General features: G+C 38.5%; 1 protein-coding gene across 7 annotated transcripts; it reads right to left on the bottom strand.

The window, feature by feature from the left end:
* Positions 1-1698: 1698 nt before the first annotated feature.
* Positions 1699-23968, bottom strand: LOC311077830 (adhesion G protein-coupled receptor E3-like). 7 transcript variants are annotated; one of them, XM_084106461.1, is made up of 30 exons: positions 23959-23968; positions 22364-22414; positions 22210-22260; positions 22073-22123; positions 21891-21941; positions 21729-21773; positions 21557-21607; positions 21392-21427; positions 19623-19673; positions 19486-19536; positions 19305-19355; positions 19142-19186; positions 18970-19020; positions 18790-18840; positions 7911-7961; positions 7756-7806; positions 7500-7544; positions 7328-7378; positions 7120-7151; positions 6841-6918; positions 6537-6723; positions 6291-6407; positions 5988-6169; positions 5748-5909; positions 5457-5672; positions 5147-5379; positions 4995-5061; positions 4805-4896; positions 4556-4718; positions 1699-2116 (listed from the first exon to the last, which is right to left on the bottom strand). In XM_084106461.1, the coding sequence occupies exons 7-30, from the start codon at positions 21591-21593 to the stop codon at positions 2057-2059; spliced, it is 2160 nt and encodes a 719-aa protein (XP_083962587.1). In that variant the 5' UTR covers positions 21594-21607; positions 21729-21773; positions 21891-21941; positions 22073-22123; positions 22210-22260; positions 22364-22414; positions 23959-23968; the 3' UTR covers positions 1699-2056. The 7 variants fall into 7 exon arrangements, with proteins under 7 accessions (XP_083962587.1, XP_083962590.1, XP_083962589.1 ...); XM_084106464.1 differs by having other exon boundaries at positions 19305-19328; XM_084106463.1 differs by having other exon boundaries at positions 21891-21914.
* Positions 23969-25366: the final 1398 nt, after the last annotated feature.

Here is a 25366-nt window from a genome sequence, read left to right as displayed (position 1 = left end):
ACTACAATTGACTTCCAGCCACAACCTTTGCTGAGATCTTGAAAGATTTAATGTCTTCTTATATCTTCAGTTGATTACATCAGAGCAGGATTAAACAACTCCACAAACAGCATTACCAGCTTCACTTATTACTAACCAGATTTACTTTATTTCTGTCATTCATAAGTTCTTATTGAGAATCAGCAGAAGTTTAGATGGTAATGTTGTATTGAAAATATTTGGTCACCATTATGGTGACCAGTGTTTCCTTTAGTGTTTGCTTTATTTGGGCAGTTTGACTCTGGATTTGTTATGTGAGTTGTCTTTATAACAGTTTTTACCAAAACACACAATGTGTAGCAAAGAAAGCCAGAAACGAAAATGATTAGGTGAGTTTTAGATTAGTTTACAGCATCATAATGTAAAATAATTTACTAATGTTTCCTCTGACTAAAAGTGGTTATTTGTTATTAAGACATTCTTAATTATGATTTTTCTTTTTTAATTAAGGGGAAAAAATCTTTAGACACTTACACACAGACATCAATAATTAGCATACAAATCTCAACAATGGTGACATGCTTCATGCCGCAATGCATTCTGGTAGCTACCATAGTATTAAACTCAAGGCTCCCAGCATGCATTGCAGCATGAAGCATGTCACCATTGTTGAGATATATATGCTGGTTCCTGATGTCTGTTTGTTTCTAAATAATAATAATAATAATAATAATAATAATTAATAAATAATAAATAATAAATAATAAATAATAATAATAATCATTCTAGCAATGTATTACAAAAATCATAATGTCTGATCTGTGGCAAAAAAGGGCCAAAATCATCTTTTAATAACAAATTATCACTTTTGGTCAGTGCCAAAAGCAGTGTTGAAGTTAATGAGATAATTAAGTGATTATTTGAGTGATGATTGAGCATTATTGAAGACACCTGATGATAACAAGCAGAATCACTGAAGGAGAAAATCACAAATGTTAAGTTTTGGTGATCAGTGTTTGGTTTATTTGGGCTCTTGACTGTTGCATTTTTAACTTTAGATTTTTGGCTGCTGTAACTGAGTTATAACAGCCAGATGAACAAAGTGAAAAGGTGAACTGATGGTGTTGGTTATGTTTTAACCTAATCATTTATTGACCTGAATCACAACTTATTTAGAGCCTATTTTGAGTTAGGTTGACTTTATTGATTATAGCAGCACTGTCCTTGTACAGAATAATATTTTTAGAACTTTCAATGTAATCCAAAGGATTTCTTAAAAGTTGTTCAGATCCATTACTCAGCAGCACCCACTCCACAAACGCATTTGTGGAGATGCGCTATAGAAAGTCTCAGGTATGCTCTTACAGTGATTGGTCCCCTTACTCTAGCTCTAGCAATTGGACAGCTGGTAGGTCCATTTCAAAAATAAAGAAGGGGCAAAAATCACTTCTATTGGTCCAGTGTTCTGTAACATTGTATGGCTACGCACAAAGAAAAAAACTCAAAGAATAGTCTTTAATTTTGCCAGTATTTTATCGTTAATTTTCAGGACAATTTTTTAACTGTGTAGAATATTATTCTAAACAAAAACACCTTTAAAATGCAATTAGAGATATTTTGTAAGACAATTTCATTCAAATAATACAGGAAACCCTGAACAAAAGCAAAATGCAATCATTCATTTGTGTTTAAAGCCAAATGAAAATACAGATTCATTTTGAATAAGACATTAGCTGTTTATTGAGTTACTTTTATAGTATATTTTAAATTTATATCACAATGCCCATAAAACCTGTAGTCCTCCATCCTGAAAATACATTTTGCATTTATATGACATATGAGGTGTATGAATATTTAAAATAATATACTGTAAAATGTGTCCTTACAGAAGAAACAGTCTAATATAACACAAACAATACAAATAAAAATATAAGATATAACATAACTGATAACATAATAAATAACTGATTCCATACTTTAAATTCATTTGTTATTTCCCTTTACCATGCACACACAAATAGTTTATTTTTTATTTTTATTGCCAACATTTACAAATATTTAAGTTTAGCTGTAGTCCTCAGTGTTGTTTGAATCCACAGCAAAGACATCTGAAGAACTTCATGTACTGCTGTCTAACCTGGACAAGAATGAGACGAGACACGAGATGAGCTGAAACTCATGAACCGTAATGGAGTTTTTTTTTATATTAAACAGGTAAGAAAAGAGACTAGATTTGCCTTTTTAGATGTGTTTCTTACGGTGATGCATTGCTGCCACATACATATTAGTTTTTTCCACTCAATTATGTCGTTATTACGAGAAAAAGATGTTGTTTTAACAAAATAAGATATCGTTTTAATGACATAAGATCTCGTTATTACGACATAATTGAGTGGAAAAACTAATATGTATGTGGAACGTAGAAATATGTATGTTGAACGTAGAAATATGATAAAGACATGATAGGCTATCAATTTTATGTGGATAAGGGCATATTTTGTACATGACTAAACATGTCCTGCGAACCTACACTGAATGGGGGCCCCAGGCAAAATTAATCAATGAGGCCCTTTTTTTAAATATATTTTATATAGGCCTATACGTTTTTTTTATATATTATATATAATATTTATTTTTGTTAATAGGCTATATCTTCATTACCTAGAGATATAATTAAACAAAAAGTAGTCAAAACACATCTAACAGATCATAGCCTATTGTTTATTTTTTTACAAAATTGTGTTTTTTCCCCCGTTTTTTTTAATTAACAAAATGTCAATCTTCGTCTTTATAACAGAAGATACAATACAATACAAAAACCTTCAAGATACAGCCTACAATCTTCACATGTAGTCTATAACAGATTGTCACCTTATAACAGTCCTTTGTGTGGTGGAATAAGCAATGCTATATAGAAATATATGGTCAGTATCTTAATTTAAACTTAATTTTATTATTTTATTAGTTAATCAATTATGCTAACTCAACTAATTTAATGTAAAGAGCTGGATACTAATTAAATAATGTCAACTATTAAATGTAGGCTATTGATTAGAGTTGCCATAGACTAAAGATTTTTCTAGACTTAATCGCACGTTTATATTCAATCCTGGGTGCATGTAGGCTATAGCCTATATTCCGCGCTCAAGCGCATGCATAAATCTTGCCGCAAAGTACCGGCAAAAGTAGGCTAATAATAATAAATGTGTCTACAAAAATAACAAAGCATTTTAAATGTTTATTAATAAACTAGTGTTTTCTAAATCAGTGTAGGCTGCAAACATATCTCCATTCATCTCCGCTGTAAAGTAGATGCGCCTTTCATACGGACAGGATTACATAATCAGATGGTAGCTACCGTATTTGCTTTCGATTGGATTTTTTCCGTTGGTGGACATTTTTTTATAAGCTTTATATAGATAGCTATTTCTCATGTCTGTGAGGCTTGTCTATACGCAGTTTTTCAGTTCATTTTTGAGACGCGCTCCAATTCACAGAGATCATGAAAGCGCGCCCTGTTCGTTTTCTTTTATTTTACAAAAGCACACCGTTTTCTTGTTGTTGTGAGTTTACACAAATAAAAGTAGTTGCGACTGATGTATTATTCTTTTCTGTATGACCAGAAATGATAGAGTATTTTAAGTTGTTTCCACTGTTGATAGGAAATTGTGAGTGATGGCACCGGCGCCTCCATGTCGTGCAGTGCATGCTCCACACTCCGCACAAACACTTGGATATGCGCTTCATAATAGTGAACATTTATCTAGGTTAACGTTAGAGTGAGCGGCCATGCCAGACGGATAAGTCCTCTTCATGTTTAACAAATCAAATTCTGTTGCATTTCCTTGTGCCAGTTTGAAAAGCGTGGCTGAAACACTTAGCCAACAGATAAACGCCCAACGCTGGTGTTTTTCTTTAAATAAATTTGTTTAGGCTTTAAAATAAATATTGTTTGTGGGCTAATTAATGCCACAATAATTTGTTTATTTTATTGGCTACTTATATGTGTCATTTTTGTTTTGCATTGAATACCATTTAAAGGTTTTGCTGTGCACCGCAATGCCATCCTCCCGTTAAAAGCCACGTTAAAAGCCACCTTTATTTTCTTTATAATAAAGGGTTTCTATGGGAGGAAAATGCTTAATGTGTAATTAAATGCGTTGCGTTCATATTCTGGGCTCATCTGCTTTTCTGTAGGATAGTATGGTTTATTAATAAGGTGTGTACAGCATTTGATCTTTATCACTGAAGTAGCCTATTAAGTCACATTAAGCTTTTTCTTTATAATAAGGGTTTTCTATGGGAGGAAAACGCTTAGCCTTATATGCAATTAAACGCAATGTTTGTATTCTGGGCTCATCCGCTAATCTGTAGTAATGAAAATATGTCGTTTTAACGACATAACATCTTGTTATTACGACATATTATGTCGTTTTAACGACATATCTCGTTATTACGACATAATTGAGTAGAAAAATAATATGTATGTGGCAGCAATGCGTCACCGTAGTTTCTTCCTTATACTGTCTCTGGAGACACTGAAATGGTTTACTTGGTAGCATTTAAAATGTCTGACCTCATCATTGAGGACACAATAGATCAGGAAGATGAAGGTTCCCTGCTGGGAGTTCAAGATCAGGAAGAGGATCTCCAGCTCCTTCCTGCCATTAGTGAAGAAACCCAGAATCCAGGAGCAACCAAGAACCACAAACTGAGCCAGTGTTTTAAATACCATAATCCTGCAAAGAAACAGAAAAAAGAGACTTAATGTTTCTTACTTGACTATATGTTCTTTTAAATAGAGCAATTCAATCATGTTTGTTACTTGGTTTGTTTCATCTGTGAAACTTCAGCGTTCAGATTTTTGAGAGTTGAGTTCAGATTGATGATGATCTTGATGAAAAGAATTGTGTTTGACTGCAAAGTAGTAAAAAAAAAAAAAAAAAAGTAATTAATCCAATTGTTTTCCACTTAATACAAAGTCATAAGCAAAATTAAACGAGAAATGTGTTTACTGATAGAATCATGCAAACCGGTCCCAGAAAACTCCAGATAAAACCTTCATCGATTTTAATCCAGCACCTGTTCAGAGGAAGATATAGTCAAATAATCAGTGAACAAACATGGAAGAAGATTTTGAGCAATGAGTCACTCAAATTAAACTCACATTTCACTTCCATAGCCTTTAGGATCCACCACAGCAGACATGGCCACCACAACCAGAGGAACCGTATATCCAATCACGCACAGGAATTCTCTGCTAAGCACCTCCTTATTAATGGAGCTGATCTGTGATATGTTTTTCACACAGATGAAGAGCAGCACAGCTTCAATGAACATCCACACAAAGCCGGAGAGAAAGAGGAAGTGCAGCACACCTGATATCACGGCACACAACACCTGGAGATCATGAGAGACGGTTATGGTGATTCTCAGTGAGACTGTGCTGAGCTGTACGGCTCCTTCATCATTCTCACCTGATGAGGGCGTATGAGGCTCAGGAGCTGTTGTGTGAGCAGGAACAGAAGGTGAGCCAACAGTAGACTGATGCAGATGTTGATTCGAGCCACATTATTTACTCTAGGACTCCACTGACAAAGGGTAAAGGTCAACAGGGCCAAACTGAAGAACACCAGCCCCACGATCACACACACCAAATTCAACAGGTCCAGCAGCTCCAGCATTGAGTCGCTCTGAGAAAACATGTCAGAGTACATGAGTGCCAAATCTGTGCTGTTTTTCAATGCTCACTATAAATGTTCTCGTACCTCTGGTGGACGGCTGGTTTGCATGATGAGAGCGAATGTGGACAGATGAACACAGGAACACACAGTGTAGCTGCTGTTGGTCTCTAAAACAGAACAACCATCTACAATCCACTCACTGATATTCCAGTACACACAGGACAGGGAACCGTTGGGGTCAAACTCCTGCAAAAAGAAGAAAGAACATGTTTTCAGATGTTCAACAGTTCTCAGGTTGGACAAAAACACATTTCAGTCTCTCACTCTGATGTGTTTGAGGGTGAAGTTGACTGGTTTGGTGAGTTTAGTGTTGGTGGTTTTGGGAAGAGTAGCTGAGATCACAGTGGACATCATGGTTTTAATCGTGTCATTTGATGTGTTGAAGAAGTCAGGCTTCAGTAGATTCTCCATTGTGTTATAACTCATGAAAGCCACAGCAGCTGATCCTGTGTGACAGAAACAGAAGCTTACATGCAATAAACCAAATCAATGTTCTTTTTTTTGTCATTAGTGATGTCTCTTTCTAGTTTTTTTGTTCATTTAATCAAACTAAAACCTGTCACATACTGTTATCGTTGTTCTTGGCAATCCCAATGAGATCAATGTCCACAGAAGAATTTGTCGTGTTAAGTCGAGGGATTTTATCTAAGGTTGCATTTGGTCCAACGATGAAGACTTGTACCTCTGATTAAAAAAAATACAGTTAATCCGTATTAACAATTAGGCCATCTAAAAAAAATCAAAAGGTCTTCTAGACTTGAGCACATTAAGTCAGTAATTTCACAGTATATCCATAGTTTGGTTTTCACTTACCCACAGTGTCAAGAGAAAAACTGACATTGGCATATGTGTCTGTCGGCTTCACCAGCATGGACACCAGCTTCTCACTGGCTTTTAACACACGGTTTCCATCTGACACCAGTTTATTTGGGTCAGCAGACGATGACACTACAACCTTCTCTGATGCGTTGAGGACCATATTAAAAATTGTTTTCACATCCTATTTTAGTCATCATATAAATAAGATTATTTGTAAACGTTGAAACAAAAGAAAGCATTGCTACAGGATAATTTATGTAAGTGACAAATAATGATTATTTTGTCATTTTTGTCTTACGGTCAAAGGCAGCACTTCATCTGTAATGTTCTCTATCCCGTCAAGAAGATTTTCTACACATCGCCCTATGGTCTGACTCTGAAATCACAACTGAGCTTTAAAAATAAACTGAAAACTGAACATGTGTGCACTGTGGAGTATTTGATGTCAAATAAAAGTTAATTGCTCTAATATTATACTACATATTATATACAACAACACTGACAATAATACAAAACAGTACACATTATTTTGCATGATTGAGCTGTTGTTACAAAAATTTACCCTGCAACAACTTACATTGCATTTGTCCTGCAGTCTGATAATCAGACCTGGAATGAGAAAAGTCTTATGAAATCATTTTAAATTTCTTTCGGAATAAAATTCCTTTTAAATTCCTTCCCTTTCATTTGAGTGGGACTGGGTGATGTTGTGGTATTCTCCGTGAAGACAATTGTTAAGAGGAGCTGCTTTTGAGAGCTACATTTCAGTCCGGCAACATGCTCACCTGCAGTAGTGGGACTGATAGATGTTGTGGAAGACATTGTCAGCAAATGACCTGTCAAATTTACGAGATGGAAATAGATGCTAAGTCAGAAATTAAATTCTGTGTTCTTCATGAAGACATTAATTATGTAGGGTTGCATTTCAATATCAGTCCAGTAAAACATCATCCTCACCTGTAGAAGTAGTAGATGTTGTGGAAGTGATGGGCTGTAAAGCAACTGAAACAAAAACAGATTGAAACCAATGTTAGATGCTGAATTATTTTGTTCTTCATGAAGACAATTATTAAGATAATCTTATTTAGAACTAGCAGCTGTTGTGGAAGTGACGGGCTGTAAAGTAACTGAAACAACAGATGTTAAATCAGACTCAGATGTTGAATTGCTGTGTTCTTCATGAAGCCACATATTAGTCCAGCAACACATTCACCTGAAGTAGTGGAACTGGTAGATGTGGTGGAAGTGACAGGCAGTAAAGAAACTGAAAAACATAACAGATGAAAACAGATGTTAAATCAAACTAAGATGATGAACTAGTGAGGGGTTTATTTTATAACTCCACATTCAGTCTAGAAGTATCCTCACCTGTAGATGTAGAACTAGTAGATGTTGTGGAAGTGACAGGCTGTAAAGAAACTGAAACAATAAAGATGGAAACATGTTAGATCAGATTCAGATGCTTAATTACTGTGTTCTTCATGAAGACAATTACTAGGAGGAACTTCTTTTGAAAGCCACATCTTAGTCCAGCAACACATTAACCTGAAGTAGTGGAACTGGTCAATCCTGTGGAAGTGAGAGGCAGTAAAGAAACTGAAATCATAACAGATGGAAACATGTTAAATTATACTCAGATGAAATATTCGTTCACCAAGAAGAAAATAATTTCTTTCTTTTTTTCCTTTTTTTTTTAAAGGTCACATTTAAGTCTAGAATCATCCTCACCTGTAGAAGTAGAACTACACAGTAAAATCCCTGGTGTTAAATTTAACACCGCTCTGTGTTTATATGGGAACCACCAGCAGGGTGTTAAAAGTAACACTGAAGCAGTGTTAGAGTTAATGAGATAATTAAGTGATTAATTGAGCAATGATTGAGCACTGAAGACACCTAATGATAACAAGCAGAATCACTGATGAAAAGAGAAACACAAGAACTACAACTGACTTCCGGAGAATAAATCAACTGAAGATAAAATACATCATTAAATCTCTCAAGATCTCAGCAGAGGAGGATCAAACAACTCCACAAACAGCATTACCAGCTTCACTTATTACCAATTACAATTAATAGAGGTGTAGATGGTGATGGTTTATTGGAAATAATAGATTTAGTAAAGTCACCATTATTATGATCGGTGTGTCATTGAGTTGTTCGGTTTGACACTTGATGGTTTTATGCAAGTTTATGGTCTTTGTAACAGTGTTTCCCAAAACACATAATTTGTTGCAAAGGAAGTCAGAAACAAAGATGGTCAGGTGATATAGTTTGAACCATCATGAAGTAGAATGATTTACTTATCTCATCACTGTCCAAATTTTTTCTTGTTATTAATAAATTATTTTCACCAATAAAAATTTCTTGCCATCGATCAGACATTCTGAATTGTAATTTTAAAAACACATTGCGGAGAAAATCATTTTAGACACACAAACACATCAAGATTTAGCATATGAATCTCAACAATAGTGACATGCTTTATGCAGCAATGCATGTTAGGAGCCACCATATTATAAAACTAATGGCTCCCAGCATGCATTACTGTATGAAGCATGTCACCATTGTTGAGATTATAAAGAAAATATAAAGAGTCAAACTGCTCAACTAAAGGAAACACTGATACCATAATGGTGAACAAACATTTGCAATAAAACATCAACATCTAAAAATTGATTCTCAAAAATATATTCTGTAGACGATTGACAGAAATAAGGTCAAACTGGTTTGTAATAATAGAGATTTCATGTATTTTCAGTTGATTTCATCTAAAGCTGTGTCTGGAAGTCAGTTCTTTTGTTTCTCTTTTCTTCAGTGATTCTGCTTGTTATCATCAGGTGTCTTCAATAATCGAACAATCATCACTCAATTAATCACTTAATTATCTAATTAACTAACAGTGCTCCAGTGTTACTTTTAACATCCTGCTGGTGGTTCCCATATGAACACCGATCAGTGTTAATTTAAAATAGTACGAATAAAGGAAATTAACAAGAAAATTAACCTCATTATTTATTCATGCAGCAATGCATGATGGGAGCCATGAATGAGTTTTGATTGGTGGTACCCAGAATGCACTGTGTGGGAATGCAAATTTGTTAAAATGTTTCATTTAGGTTTACATTGAATTTAGCATGTTAAGGTTAGGTATAAATTATGATTATCAGAGTTTTCTAGCAAACGACTCTGGTCAGTCCTGTTTTACTGAAACTCTTGGAGTTTGTGTATTAGCAAGAAAGTCCAGCCAGTCCTGTACTCGGGTCTCAGTGTTTGAATAGATATGCTGAGTGGTCTAAAACCAGTTCCTAAACCTGTCTTTTTCGGTTCCTGCCCCTAAATGTATATAAATTGTAAGAGAACATTCACGTCAGGCTTGGTGACTGCAGCTGCCGACGGCTCGTGTTCTCAATAAAGAAACCTGCTGAAGAAACAACCAAGTCTCCTGGTCGTTCGATTCTAAGTTCACAACAACTTGGTGCCGTGAACCCGGATGGAAAAAAAGAAAACTCAAAGAACTTCAAGCTCAAAGACCTGAATCCAGATTGAAACAGCAAGCTCAACAAAAGATCTGCTTTCCAGACTGCATCTTTTGGAATCCAGAGTGAAACTTCCAGCTAAACAAAGATTACCAGACTGAATCTTTCCAGCTTCCTCCAGATTGAAACTTCAAGCTCAAAGATCTCAAAGCCTGACTGAGTTCCAGAATCTTCCTTTACAACCAAGGGTTGGTGAGTTTTTTTTCGCTCCATTCAAAGAACTGCTACAGACCAGTATATGTGTTTTGCCTCTGCGCCGTTCAGAGAAGAGTTAACAGACAGCTGCAGGGTTTTGTTAACTAAGTTATCCTTTAAAAAAAAGGTTTTTTTTAGAGATGAAAGATACCCTCTGCCCGTCAGGGAAGATTAACATTACAGGTTAATATTGTGTACCCTTTGCTTTAGGCAGAGAAGAATTAGCTTTACGTGCTAGTTATTTGCAGTTGATCCTCTGTTTTTGTAGACAGGGAAGATTTTAGCGTAAATTGCTAATATTTAGTTTGATCCTCTGTTTTTGTAGGCAGGGAAGATTTTAGCGTAAATTGCTAATATTTAGTTTGATCCTCTGTTTTTGTAGGCAGGGAAGATTTTAGCGTAAATTGCTAATATTTTGTTTTATCCTCTGTTTTTTGTAGGCAGGGAGGTTAAGTGTGAAGTGTTGGTCATTTGGAAATCAATAGCCGATGTGTTAACAAGTGTACCCTAGAGAAGTTTTAGTTTTTTTGTTTATTGTGTGGTAACTAGAAAACTCACAGAAATGTTTAGAAAAAATGCCAGACTGATCCCCACAACGGAAAAGGGTGGCTTTGCGACTCCATCGTGGACAGAAAGCGAATTAAAAAATATGTTAAGAGAACAAATGGACCTAATAGTCACTGAAAAAGTTAGACAGGAACTAACTCAGAAATATGAAATTCACCCAGACAAAACTTGGTCAGTAGATGAGTGTAAAAAGGTGCTTGGAGCAAGCATCCGCAAAAACCATATGAAGGGCATTATTTGTGTTCATCGAGAATTTGTCTTAGCAAAAGCCACAGAACAGTCTAAGCGCAACGCAGAGCTAGAGAAACAGGTAAATGAGCTACGTGCTAGAATATCTTCGTTGACTAAGAAATTGAGCCGCAACAAAGCTATAGAAAAAACTGATGTAGAAGTTAGTCAGCCAGATACCATTTACCCTGACTTACAAGCTTTTTTTGAAACAGATGTAGCCATCCAATCAGTAACTGATAAGCCAGTAGATTCAGTGAAGGTGTGTGGGGCAAGGAGAAGGTCTCAGGGAATTGAGGGAACTGAAAGTGTTCCTCTCAACTCTTCTGTTGTACAAATACAAACTGTTGTCAAAGCGCTAGGACCTAAAGATGTAGAGAGACTATCCCAGAGCCTACCCTCAGCACGCACAAATTTTTCTGAATTTAGAAGAGCATTGATAAGTAAAATGCGTCTTTACGACATGTCGTTGCCAGAAGTAACACAGCTGATGTCACAAATTCTAACTGAATCTGAATTCAACAATTTTGAGTCTGCTGTTACGTCTGAACTACAACATGCCAGTAAAGGCGATTTGAGAGAAGGTGTTTTGAAAATCCTAAAGAATCTCTTAGGACCCAAAATAGACTGGTCGAAAGTTACTAGATGTGTACAAAAGAAAGGAGAGACTATAAGTGAATACACTGAAAGATTTTCTCAGGCAGCTGCAACGTACAGTGGAATAGTGGAGGATTCTGAAAGTGTACTAGATGATAGAGGAGCTCTAATCCGTATTTGGGCAGATGGTCTTATAGCTGAGTACAGATCAGCCTTGCCATTCCTACATGTTACGTGGGCTAACAGAACTCTCAGAAGTAACCTAGACAGGTTAGCTACATGGGAAAGAGATGCTGATGTTAAAAGTAAAAAAAATGGTAAATGGACTGCATTTATATAGCGCTTTCACAGACCTATGGCCACCAAAGCGCTTTACATTGCCTCACATTCACCCATTCACTCACTCATTCATACACCGACGGCGGTGTCAGCCATGCAAGGCGCCATCCAGCTCGTCGGGAGCAGCTGGGGTTAGGTGTCTTGCTCATGGACACCTCGACACTTGGTCAAGTGGAACCGGGGATTGAACCACCAACCTTTCGGTTTGTAGACAACCTACATGAACCACTGAGCCACTGCCGCCCCGGCAAGTCAAGTGAGAATAGCAGCAGCTACGTTTAACCCAACGAAACAAGAAAACAGGTGGTCTAAAAAAGAAGGCAAATGCCACTACTGTGGAAACTTAGGACATTGGGAGCGAGAGTGTAGGAAGAAGTTGCAAGATACAAAAAGAAATGCTATGCATAATTCTGCTCCTTCTCAGCCTGCCTACAATCCTGATGTAGTTCCGCCAATGTCCACTGAAACTTTAGGACAGCTCGCGCAGGCTCTTCTAAGAGCACAAAAAGAACAGGAAAAAAACTAATTGTTGGGGCTGTGAGTAGCTACCTTTCCCCTGTAATCCATCATAATGACAAAATAATTTTTGTGAAAGGTAGCATAAAAGAAAAAGAGATTGACTTTTTGCTTGATACAGGTGCAGAGATTACGATAATTCCTACAAAATTGGCTAAAGGTTTAGACATCCCGTACAAGAAAACCAAACTTTCTTTAACTGGCGTAATAGGTGAAGATTCTGTTTTGTATGAAACCCCGCCCATAGAGGTACAATTTGGCCCGAAAACTCTGACGACAAAATTGCTATGTGCTCCATTGAATACAGGTGCAATTTTAGGCATGGATCTCCTGAGACAAGTACATCTAAATTTAGACATGTCCTCAGAATCTGCTAGCATTAAAATTTCCTCAGCACACATTTCTACCAATAATGCAATCCCTCCAGAGTATGCTTTCTTACTGAATCATCCAATTTGGGCTAATGACAAGGATGATTGTGGTTTATTGACAGGTGTAGAACCAGTCAAACTGACTGGAACTCCACCCCCAGTTACCAAACAGTATCCGATCAGTAAGGAAGCCATACAGGGAATCAAACCTATTGTAGAAAAGCTGCTGACGCAAGGAGTGCTAGTTAAAACCAACAGTCCCTGTAACTCACCCATATGGCCCATCAAGAAATCCAATGGGACATGGAGACTCACCATAGATTACAGAGTAGCCAATAAAAACATTGATAAAATCACCCCGCTAGTGGCAGATCCATCTACAATTTGTAATGGCTTACCATTAGAGTGTAAGATTTTTTCAGTAATTGATATGTCTAATGGATTCTTTTCTGTACCATTGCACTCTGACAGCCAGCCATGGTTAGCTTTCACAGTTGACCATGAACAATATCAGTGGACCCGATTGGCCCAGGGATTTCAAAACTCCCCGACCATATACCATCAGGCTGTCAGACGTGATTTGTGTGACCCAGAATGTCCAGTAAAACAGTCCACTATGATCCAATATGTCGATGATATTTTGATTGCCTCAACAGATCACGAGGTACATCAAACTGAATTGGCATCATTGTTGGACTATTTGCATAAAAAAGGACACAAATGCAGCTTTCACAAAGCTCAAATTGCTAAAAAGCAAGTCACATTTCTGGGTCAAACAATTGGTGCAGGAAATAGATCCATTACACAGGATCGAGCGGCTTCAGTCAAAGCCATACCTCCGCCTACTACCATTAAAACACTACGCTCATTTTTAGGAACAGCAGGTTACTGTAGACCGTGGATTGAAGAATATGCCTCGATTGCTCAGCCTCTCTATGACTTGTTGAAAGGCCATGGTAAAGATTCAGATATTGTTTGTATGGAAGAACTTCACCTCAAAGCATTCAATGATTTGAAGAGAGCACTATGTCAAGCACCAGCATTAGGAATTGCCCAATCTAATAGACCCTTTGTGCTTTATGTCCATGAACATTTGGGCTTTATGACTGCATGTCTAATGCAAGATCATGGGGGCAGTTTACGTCCAATTCATTACTATTCTGGTAAACTTGACATAGTAGCTCAAGGTATGGGACCATGCCTCAGAGCAGTACAGGCAGTTCATCTAGCGCTTCAGGCTTCATCAGTAATGGTGTTAGGTCAGACGGTAAATGTAAAATGCCCTCATGCAGTATCCGCAATGAATCAAGCAAAAGTCACTTCTGTCACTTCCTCTCGTTGGGGAAATTGGTTAACTACTCTCACAGCCCCGAACATTGTTTTACAGCGTGCACCAGTCACGAACCCCTCATCATGTATGATGTCTGCAATGACTGAAGTTGTGTTAGAGGATGAAGGCGAAATGACTCATGATTGTGTTACGCTTACATACGCAGCGACAAGTGAAATAGCAGAAACTCCCATAGAAAATTCAGAATTTGAGTTGTTTGTTGATGGTTCAGCTCAAGAAATTGAAGGGAACAGACGAGCAGGTTATGCAGTAACGTCCACCACTGAGGTGGTAGCTTCAGGTCGCCTTCCAGATCATTTTTCAGCTCAGGCTGCAGAACTGGTAGCTTTAACTAGAGCATGCACACTAGCTTCAGGATCAGTTGCAAATATCTACACAGATTCCAGATATGCTTTTGGGGTTATTCATGATTTTGGCGTCATTTGGCAAAGCAGACAGTTTCTAACTTCTGCTGGATCCCCCATTAAGCATGCTGAATTAGTGAAAGATCTTATGTTTGCCATGAAACTTCCAAAGAAATTAGCGGTGATCAAAGTGAAAGCACATCTCACAACTAACACTACAGAAGCTAAAGGTAATGCTCTTGCAGATGTAGCAGCTAAACAGGCTTGTTTCTATGTAACTGTACAAGTGTGTTCAGGTAGTACAGCACAGAAGACAATTCTGCCTCCTGAATCTATCATTGATTTGTACAAAGATGTTCCTCTATATGAAGCATGGACATGGTTAGACAAAGGAGCCACCGTTGATTCATCTGGCTGCTGGACCAAAGGGGGGAAGTATGTTGCTCCCGAATCACTGCTGCCATATTTGGCTCAACAAATACACAATTTGGGTCACAGTGGTCCAGCAACGATGAATCACAGGTTCTCAAATCAATGGTGGAATCCAAAATTCAGACAGGTAGCCACAGAAACAGCCAAAAGGTGTGTTACATGTCAGAAAAATAATGATGTACCAGCAGCCATTACACCAGCAGCACATACCCCAGCTCCACCAGGACCATTTCGTCATTTGCAAGTTGATTACATATCGTTGCCTCGTTGTAAGGGAAAAACTGACGTTTTGGTAGTAATAGACAAATTCTCAAGATGGATAGAAACTTATCCAACAGGGCTTGCTACAGCTGCACATACTGCTAAATGTCTTGTCACTGATTTCATTCCCAGATGGGGATTACCAGATTGCATTGACTCAGATCAGGGTACGCACTTCACAGGACAGGTAGTTCAAGAAGTGTCTAAAATGTTGAAGATTAAGTGGAATCTGCACTGCCCCTACAGGCCACAAGCATCAGGACAGGTTGAAAGGGCAAACAGAACAATCAAAACCAGGCTAAGCAAAATGCATCAGGAAGGAGTACCATGGGTTGAAGCACTGCCAGCAGTACTGTGTAGTATGAGAGCGTCACCTAACAGATCAGTAGGACTGAGCCCTCATGAGATTATTACAGGACGCCCAATGCAGATGCCAGGTGTGATTGATCTTAGAAATGCTGATGTTCACATTGCCTCAGATGCCCTGATCGCTTACTGTGAACACCTTACAAAGGCAGTACAGAGTGCCAGAGAGAGAGTTGAGTCATGTTGGCAGACTCCACCAGAGGGTGGACACACAATCATCCCAGGTCAGTGGGTCATGATAAAATCATTCAGACACAAGCCGTTAGAACCTAAGTGGCATGGACCACATCAAGTAATGTTGATTACAGCAGCTGCGGTGTTGTGCCAGGGAAAGAAAACATGGACTCATGTGTCACATTGCAAAGTGGTTCCTCCCCCTACAGGGATAGGATAGGACACATGGACCAGTGAGGTGCCCAGGGAAAGAACTGGAAGCAACAGGCTTTCGGGGGCCAACCCTGCGGTGAAGATTCCCTTATAGGCCCTTCCCAACCATAGTCCATCCTCACCTCACTGTTCCTTTTTAGGTGTCTCATAAATTAAGAAATAGGGAAAGAAGGAACCACAATTAGCAGATACAGATTGAACAGAGAATACAACCCTAATTTTTGTAGTCTTTACAATGAATACTGGTCTGTTGCAGTTGTTTGTTTGTTTGTTTGTTTTTTTGTTTTTGTTTTTCTCTTTCTTAAACTCTGTGCCGACACCACTTGATGGTTATCCTGAGAACCATATGCACTGACCTACACACCTGCATATACCCAACCTCCAGAAAACAACTAGACCAACTGCAGAGACTACAACCAACACACACACACAAAAAAAAAAATACACAACGCAGAGTCACCTACGGGAACTTCAGTCATCCCTCATCATGATCAAGATTGTCGTACTACTACTAACCATCATGGACATCGCACAAAGTGTGGACCCCAGAAACAACATCTTCTTAGAGCTGATGAATATGTCAAGAAATGCCTTGTTTGCTGGAAAGAACGTTTGCATGCCACATGCACCTTCAGTAGGAGCCGGAATCCCATGGGTTGCACACCCTATCTCTGTCTACAGCATCCTACCCAGCCAATTCAACGGCAGGTGCACCCTGGTTTATGTTCTACCAGCTATCAGAGAAAATACACACTCCACCCCAAGCTCTCCACAGCTACAAAATTCAGCTCCTTCTATCAACAAAGATGGCTGCATTCCAGGACTCACTTGTGTTCAAACGTGGTGGTCAAGAACTCTTGGAGCATTAATCCCATCGTATGGTGTACCTGAGTGCTGCACCGGTTTAATGGATCCAACAGAGAACTTGAACAAAATCCAACAAGTCATTCTTGATCTTTCAACAAAATTACACCAGATGACTGAAGACAATTCTTCATGGTTCGGAAACTTGATAGGTAAACCCTGGCTGTGGATTAAAGAAATAGCAATGCTGCTGTTATTTCTCCTACTGGCGTTCTACGTATGCTTCCACAGTATCAAGTGTTTCATTCAACAAATGACTCACGCCTCGCACGAGAAAGTGACTGGTCGAACCATAAAAGAATATTACCCGTAAGAACTTCACGGACTCTAATTGCATGTTTGTTTCTGTGTCAACATGCAATTACAGATGAACAACACAGATCATGCTTTGTGCCTGTAACTTACACAAGTTACAAGATTGAACTTGCTATGTGCCTGTAACTTACACAAGTTACAAGATTGAACTTGCTATGTGCCTGTAACTTACACAAGTTACAAGATTGAACTTGCTATGTGCCTGTAATTTACACAAGTTACAAGAATTAACTTTTAAGTGTCTAAATTTGTATTTTGTGAGAGTTTTTTTAAGACTCTCAAAGGGGCAAATGTGGGAATGCAAATTTGTTAAAATGTTTCATTTAGGTTTACATTGAATTTAGCATGTTAAGGTTAGGTATAAATTATGATTATCAGAGTTTTCTAGCAAACGACTCTGGTCAGTCCTGTTTTACTGAAACTCTTGGAGTTTGTGTATTAGCAAGAAAGTCCAGCCAGTCCTGTGTACTCGGGTCTCAGTGTTTGAATAGATATGCTGAGTGGTCTAAAACCAGTTCCTAAACCTGTCTTTTTCGGTTCCTGCCCCTAAATGTATATAAACTGTAAGAGAACATTCACGTCAGGCTTGGTGACTGCAGCTGCCGACGGCTCGTGTTCTCAATAAAGAATCCTGCTGAAGAAACAACCAAGTCTCCTGGTCGTTCGATTCTAAGTTCACAACAACTGCAACATGCTTTATAATTGTCACCATTGTTGAGATTCACAGGCTGATTCTTGATGTCTATGTGTCTAAATAAAAATAAAATACAAAAATGTGCGTTATCCAAGCATTAATTGCAAGGATTGCCCCTTATACTGGAAGCGGAATGTATGAAGTGTTTCTGTGAGGTCATACATGATTTCAAAGAAGAACTGTGAATTCAGAATTTCCAGATGAATAGTTCATAAAGAATTATGTATAGTTTAACAAATAACTTTGTCTAATATCCTCTGTCTAAACATATCGCACCTTCTTTAAAGAATGATCATGTGAAGAATAATGGCAGGTGACCTGTAAATGTGAGAAAAAAACTGTTTCCATTGCATTTTTGCAAAATATTCCTTTTTCGAATTGCCTGAAAAACCACCTCATGTGAGCGTTAAAATATTGAACGTATGTTCAATTTTCATTATTAATTTGCGCAATTTCAAGGGTAATGGAAACACAGCTACTGTGAAACGGTATTGAGAATCGAACCTGCAGAGCTGATCATGTGCTGATCATGTGAAGTGTGCACTTATCTTTGCACAGTGCAAACAGACCGTCTTTTAATAAGGACAGTCTTTTCGTGCTTCGGTTTTAGTTTGTTTAACAGCAATGGCGCAAAACTCAACATTAAATACTTTTTATGTTATTTTGACAAATTTAAATCTATTATCCGGTCACCACAGTCTACTTAATGAATGGGAGGTACTGGAATCTATTTGTGGTGGTCAGGTCAATGTTGATTTGTGGAAGGCCACCACAAATAAATCAGTGTATGTGAAACACTGTATTAAATCAAACTCAGATGATGAACTGTGTTATTCACAAGGGTTTCTTTTAAAAGGCCATATTCAGTCTAGAGTCACCCTCACCTGTAGATGTAGAACTAGTAGATATTGTGGAAGTGACCAGCTGTAAAGTAACTGAAACAATAGCAGATAGAAACAGATGCTAAATCAGACTCAGATGCTGATTTACTGTGTTCTCTGTGAAGACAATTGTTAAGAGGAGCTGCTTTTGAGAGCTACATTTCAGTCCGGCAACATGCTCACCTGCAGTAGTGGGACTAATAGATGTTGTGGAAGACATTGTCAGCAAATGACCTGCAAAATTTACGAGATGGAAATAGATGCCAAGTCAGAAATTAAATTCTGTGTTCTTCATGAAGACATTAATTATGTAGGGTTGCATTTTAATATCAGTCCAGTAAAACATCATCCTCACCTGTAGAAGTAGTAGATGTTGTGGAAGTGACCGGCTGTAAAGCAACTGAAACAAAAACAGATTGAAACCAATGTTAGATCAGATTCAGATGCTGTTCTTCATGAAGACAACTATTAAGAGAATCTTTTTTGAAAGCCACATCTTAGTCCAGCAACACATTAACCTGAAGTAGTGGAACTGGTCGATCCTGTGGAAGTGACAGACAGTAAAGAAACTGAAATCATAACAGATGGAAACATGTTAAATTATACTCAGATGATGAAATACTTGTTCTTCATGAAGAAAATCATTTCTTTCTTTTTTCTTTTTTTTTAAGGTCACATTTAGTCTAGAATCATCCTCACCTGTAGAAGTAGAATTAGTAGATGTTGTGGAAGTGACGGGCTGTAAAGTAACTGAAACAACAGATGTTAAATCAGACTCAGATGTTGAATTGCTGTGTTCTTCGTGAAGCCACATATTAGTCCAGCAAGACATTCACCTGAAGTAGTGGAACTGGTAGATGTGGTGGAAGTGACAGGCAGTAAAGAAACTGAAAACATAACAGATAAAAACAGGTGTTAAATCAAACTAAGATGATGAACTAGGTTTACGTAAATCCCAGCCACCGCACTAGCCATTACTTTTAATTGAAGGTTATGTAGGCGCGTTATCCAAGCATTAATGGCAAGGATTGCCCCTTATACTGGGAGCAGAATGTATGAGGTGTTTCTGTGAGGTCATAGTACACGATTTCAAAGAAGAACTGTGGATTCAGAATTTCCAGATGAATAGTTCATAAAGAATAATGCATAGTTTAACAAATAACTTTGTCTAATATCCTCTGTCTAAACATACCACACCTTCTTTTAGAGATGCGCGGTTGGCGGTTACAGCCGTGTTCTCCGCGGATAAACCGCGGATCGGGCAGATGACGTGATGAAAAATAATATTTTAATTAAATGCGGGCGGGTGGCGGGCGGTTGAACCAATCAAATGAAAAATATATATATAATTTCATCGAATTACGGAATGAATAGAGTCGGCGTTTCTTTAATATCGAGGCTCTATAGTTTATTATATGATTGTTAGGCCTGTTGTTGGTATAAAATGAATTGCACTGTGCCTGAAAAAGACGCGCTCGCCGCTCTCTTCCCGTGCATTCAAAATTAACAGGAGTCTTCAGAACAGGCCTGTCCTATAGTCGTCACCCTGACATGACAGTGCGTAGAGTTAATTAGCCTATAATGTAAATGACTTGTTATTTTATTCGAGCTTTCTATCTATTTGCTAAAAAATAAAGTGAAATAGGCATTCATTAGTAGTAGGCTAAATAGCAGCATGTTGAAATGATGTGCTAAAATGCGTTTTATATTAGGCTACAATGAAAATACTGTACAGTAGTCTATCAGATAAGGTCAGGTTTGCCGAAGTGCGTTTAATTTAGGCTATTTATTTATTTTTGTCCCTGTGCGCCGATCGGAGACGGAGTTCACTGCTGATATTCTGAGGTAAGAGCTTTCTAGTCTCGCGGCTGTCATCAGCAGCGCCTTGCATCGCCCAATCAGCGGATGGCGGGCGGGTGCGGTTTTGAAAATTGGTCAAAAACGTTGGTGCGGATGGAGGGCGGACGGATGATGAGTTTTGTGATGCGGTTGCGGATGAAATAATAGCCCATCCGCGCATCTCTACCCTCTTTAAAGAATGATCATGTGAAGAATGATGCCAGGTGACTTGTAAATGTGAAAAAAACTGTTTCCATTGCATTTTTGCTAAATATTCCTTTTTCGAATTACCTGAAAAACCACCTCATGTGAGCGTTCAAACTTTTTCGCGATATATGGGAGTTTTTGCGAAATTACGTGTTTCCATTGGGCGTATGGTCAATTTGCATTATTAATTTGCGCAATTTCAAGGGTAATGGAAACGCAGCTACTGTGAGACGGTATTGAGAATCGAACCCGCGGAGCTGATCATGTGCTGATCGCACGAAGTGTGCACTTATCTTTGCACAGCGCAAACAGACATTCTTTTGATAAGGACACAAAGTCTTTTCCTGCTTCCGATTTTAGTTTGTTTAACAGCAATGGCGCAAAACTCAACATTAAATACTTTTTGTGTTATTTTGAGAAATTTAAATCTATTATCGGGTCACCACAGTCTACTTAATGAATGGGAGGTACTGAAATCTATTTGTGGTGGTCAGGTCAATGTTGATATTGTGGAAGGGTTTCTTTTAAAAGGCCATATTCAGTCTAGAGTCATCCTCACCTGTAGATGTAGAACTAGTAGATATTGTGGAAGTAACTGAAACAATAGCAGATAGAAACAGATGCTAAATCAGACTCAGATGCTGAATCACTGTGTTCTCCGTGAAGACAATTGTTAAGAGGAGCTGCTTTTGAGAGCTACATTTCAGTCCGGCAACATGCTCACCTGCAGTAGTGGGACTAATAGATGTTGTGGAAGACATTGTCAGCAAATGACCTGCAAAATTTACGAGATGGAAAGAGATGCCAAGTCAGAAATTAAATTCTGTGTTCTTCATGAAGACATTAATTATCTAGGGTTGCATTTCAATATCAGTCCAGTAAAACATCATCCTCACCTGTAGAAGTAGGAGATGTTGTGGAAGTGACGGGCTGTAAAGCAACTAAAACAATAACAGATGGAAACCGATGTTAGATGCTGAATTATTTTGTTCTTCATGAAGACAATTATTAAGAGAATCTTTTTTGAAAGCCACATCTTAGTCCAGCAACACATTAACCTGAAGTAGTGGAACTGGTCGATCCTGTGGAAGTGACAGACAGTAAAGAAACTGAAATCATAACAGATGGAAACATGTTAAATTTTACGCAGATGATGAAATACTCATTCACCAAGAAGAAAATAATTACTTTCTTTTTTTCTTCATTTTAAAGGTCACATTTATTCTAGAATCATCCTCACCTGTAGAAGTAGAACTAGCAGCTGTTGTGGAAGTGACGGGCTGTAAAGTAACTGAAACAACAGATGTTAAATCAGACTCAGATGTTGAATTGCTGTGTTCTTCATGAAGCCACATATTAGTCCAGCAAGACATTCACCTGAAGTAGTGGAACTGGTAGATGTGGTGGAAGTGACAGGCAGTAAAGAAACTGAAAACATAACAGATGAAAACAGATGTTAAATCAAACTAAGATGATGAACTAGTGAGGGGTTTATTTTATAACTCCACATTCAGTCTAGAATTATCCTCACCTGTAGATGTAGAACTAGTAGATGTTGTGGAAGTGACAGGCTGTAAAGAAACTGAAACAATAAAAGATGGAAACATGTTAGATCAGATTCAGATGCTGAATTACTGTGTTCTTCATGAAGACAATTACTAGGAGGAACTTCTTTTGAAAGCCACATTCTGTTTTAGTTGCTTTACAGCCCGTCACTTCCACAACATCTACTACTTCTACAACTGAGTCATGTTGTCTAAGACAAATTTCCCAGGAATGGGAAAATAAAGTATAAAGTAAAGTAAAGTATTCCAGTTTGGCAACACATTCACCTTATTATGTTAAAACACAACCAACACCATCAGATCACTTTTTCTCTTTGTTCATCTGACTGTTATAACTGAATTACAGCAGCCAAACTAAATCGAAAGCTAAAAATGTACGGGTCAAGAGCCCAACTAAAGCAGACATTGATCTCCATAATGGTGACTTAAATTATCCTTCAGTGATTCTGCTTGTTAATATCAGGTGTCTTCAATAATGCTCAATCATCACTAAATTAATCACTTAATTATCTCATTAGCTTCAGTGTTACTTATAACACTCTGATAACACTCACACACGTGTTCAATTCTAGAGATCCACAATCATTCAGACAAAACACAATTCATCAGAGGAAACATCAGACTACATTACCAGCTGAGGTCGTCTCTGGTGTGACTGTTGTAACGGTGCTGGTGATGTTAGTACCCTCTAAAAGATAATTCTGTGGCTTAGTAAATATTACAGTAATATTGACTAAACAATTATTTATTTATCTAAACAAAATATTTGAGAATGGAGAATTAAACTGATCTGTTTCAAGAAACAAAAATATTACTTAATTCAAATCAATATTATTAATATATAACACACTCTTAAGAAATTGAGTAAGTTTACTCATTTAAAACAAGGCACCCCTCCCCCACCCTCTGACGTGACACAACTCAACGGTTGAGTGAGCACGAGCTGTTTGAACTCTCTCCAGTCCAGAACAGTTCTTCTCTTCTCAGCGTCGCAGAATTGGTGCATTTCCTCTGTGAAATTCAGGTCTGTGTATGTTTTATTCTTTATTATTATCTATAAAATCAGATAATAATACCAGCGCTGATCCAGTGGAGATTGGTTAACAGACTGGTTGAGTACACTTGAATTAGGCTACCTGAATATTTAAATGTTTCATTTTTACTTCTAAAGTGTTTGTTAAATGAGTTTAAATGTAGGCAATATTGTATAGGCTACATGTTGAAACAGTGTAAAATTTGCTGTATTGCTCATCGACAATAAAGGCCAATGTCATGTATACTGGTGGTTGCATGGAATTCTATTTTACAAAGGTTTAGAGGAAATAAAAAAAGTTAATATTACATGTTAATATTTGTTGTTAGTAACAGCTGAAAAACAGAATGACTGATGAATACTAATGAATTAAACACACACTAAAAAGAGCTCATGTAAATATAAGTACTCTGTCCACCTATGATCATCTTTATCTAGAGACACAAATGCACTCACACACCAATTCCACAGATCCACAAACATTCAGACAAAACACAATGCAACAGAGGAAACATCAGACTACATTACCAGTCGTCTCTGGTGGGACTGTTGTACCGGTGCTGGTGATGTTAGTAACAGCTGAAAAAAAAAAAAAACGACTGATGAAAACCAATGAATTAACAAACACACAACAAAAAGAGCTCATGTAGATATACATAGACTGACTGTTCTATCAACACCTGAAAAAAAATGACTGATGAATACCAATGAATAAAATAAATAAATAAAAATCACAATAATACTGCGGTCAAAGGACACATGTAAATATATTTACCAGCAGAGTATGAAATAATCACCACTTTGCCTAACCAAACCTTACACATGAAAATTGTACTGAAAACTGTAATTGAAGTAAGGTTGTATTAAATCTACTGCTTGGGCACCAAATAATTCTGACAACACTATAAATCCAGTTAAAGTACTTCATGCTTAAACCCCATCAAGTAAACTATCTTCATAAATGCAGATCTAAGCAATATGAAAATATTTGTGTCCTAGAGTCTTGACCAGAGGGTAAGCAGGGGCATGCAGGCAGGTTATGAAGACTCCAGGGCGACGCCAACAACTCGGGAGACCAGGGAGGATGGTCCTTCGTGGCCTTGCTCAGGACCTCAGGTTCAGCCATCATGGTCACGGGCATATGTACTCTAGACGGGAACTGGAGTCGTCTCTGTAATCTGGACGGGGACTGGAGACGTCTCTGGACTCTGGATGGGGACTGGAGTCATCTCTGGACTCAGGACAGGGACTGGAGTCGTCTCTGGATGGGGACTGGAGTCATCTCTGGACTCTGGATGGGGACTGGAGTCATCTCTGGACTCTGGATGGGGACTGGAGTCATCTCTGGACTCTGGATGGGGACTGAAATCGTCTCTGGACTCTAGACGGGGACTGTAGTCGTCTCTGGACTCTGGATGGGGACTGGAGTCGTCTCTGGACGAGGACTGGAGTCGTCTCTGTACTCTGGACGGGGACTGGAGTCGTCTCTGGATGGGGACTGGAGTCATCTCTGGACTCTGGATGGGGACTGGAGTCATCTCTGGACTCTGTATGGGGACTGAAATCGTCTCTGGACTCTAGACGGGGACTGTAGTCGTCTCTGGACTCTGGATGGGGACTGGAGTCATCTCTGGACTCAGGACGGGGACTGGAGTCGTCTCTGGACTCTGGACGGGGACTGGCGTTGTCTCTGGACTCTGGATGGGGACTGGAGTCATCTCTGGATGGGGACTGGAGTCGTCTCTGGACTCTGGACGGGGACTGGAGTCGTCTCTGGACTCTGGACGGGGACTGGAGTCGTCTCTGGACTCTGGACGGGGACTGGCGTTGTCTCTGGACTCTGGACGGGGACTGGAGTCGTCTCTGGACTCTGGACGGGGACTGGAGTCATCTCTGGACTCTGGATGGGGACTGGAGTCGTCTCTGGACGAGGACT

This window comes from Abramis brama (genome assembly GCF_963993115.1).
Source record: "Abramis brama genome assembly, chromosome: 2".
Taxonomy (NCBI): Eukaryota; Metazoa; Chordata; class Actinopteri; order Cypriniformes; family Leuciscidae; genus Abramis; species Abramis brama.
This window is presented reverse-complemented; position numbering and strand designations above follow the sequence as displayed.

What these genes read in the sequence shown, in the direction of transcription:
- LOC311077830 (XM_084106461.1), bottom strand. Translation starts at nt 21,593, where the DNA reads ATGTCTTCCACAACATCTATTAGTCCCACTACTGCAG. An exon ending in GACCAGTTCCACTACTTCAG is followed by an intron (nt 19,187 to 19,304) that starts GTTAATGTGTTG and finishes TTTTTGTTTCAG; the next exon opens with TTGCTTTACAGCCGGTCACT. An exon ending in TGCCAAGAACAACGATAACA is followed by an intron (nt 6,170 to 6,290) that starts GTATGTGACAGG and finishes TCTGTCACACAG; the next exon opens with GATCAGCTGCTGTGGCTTTC.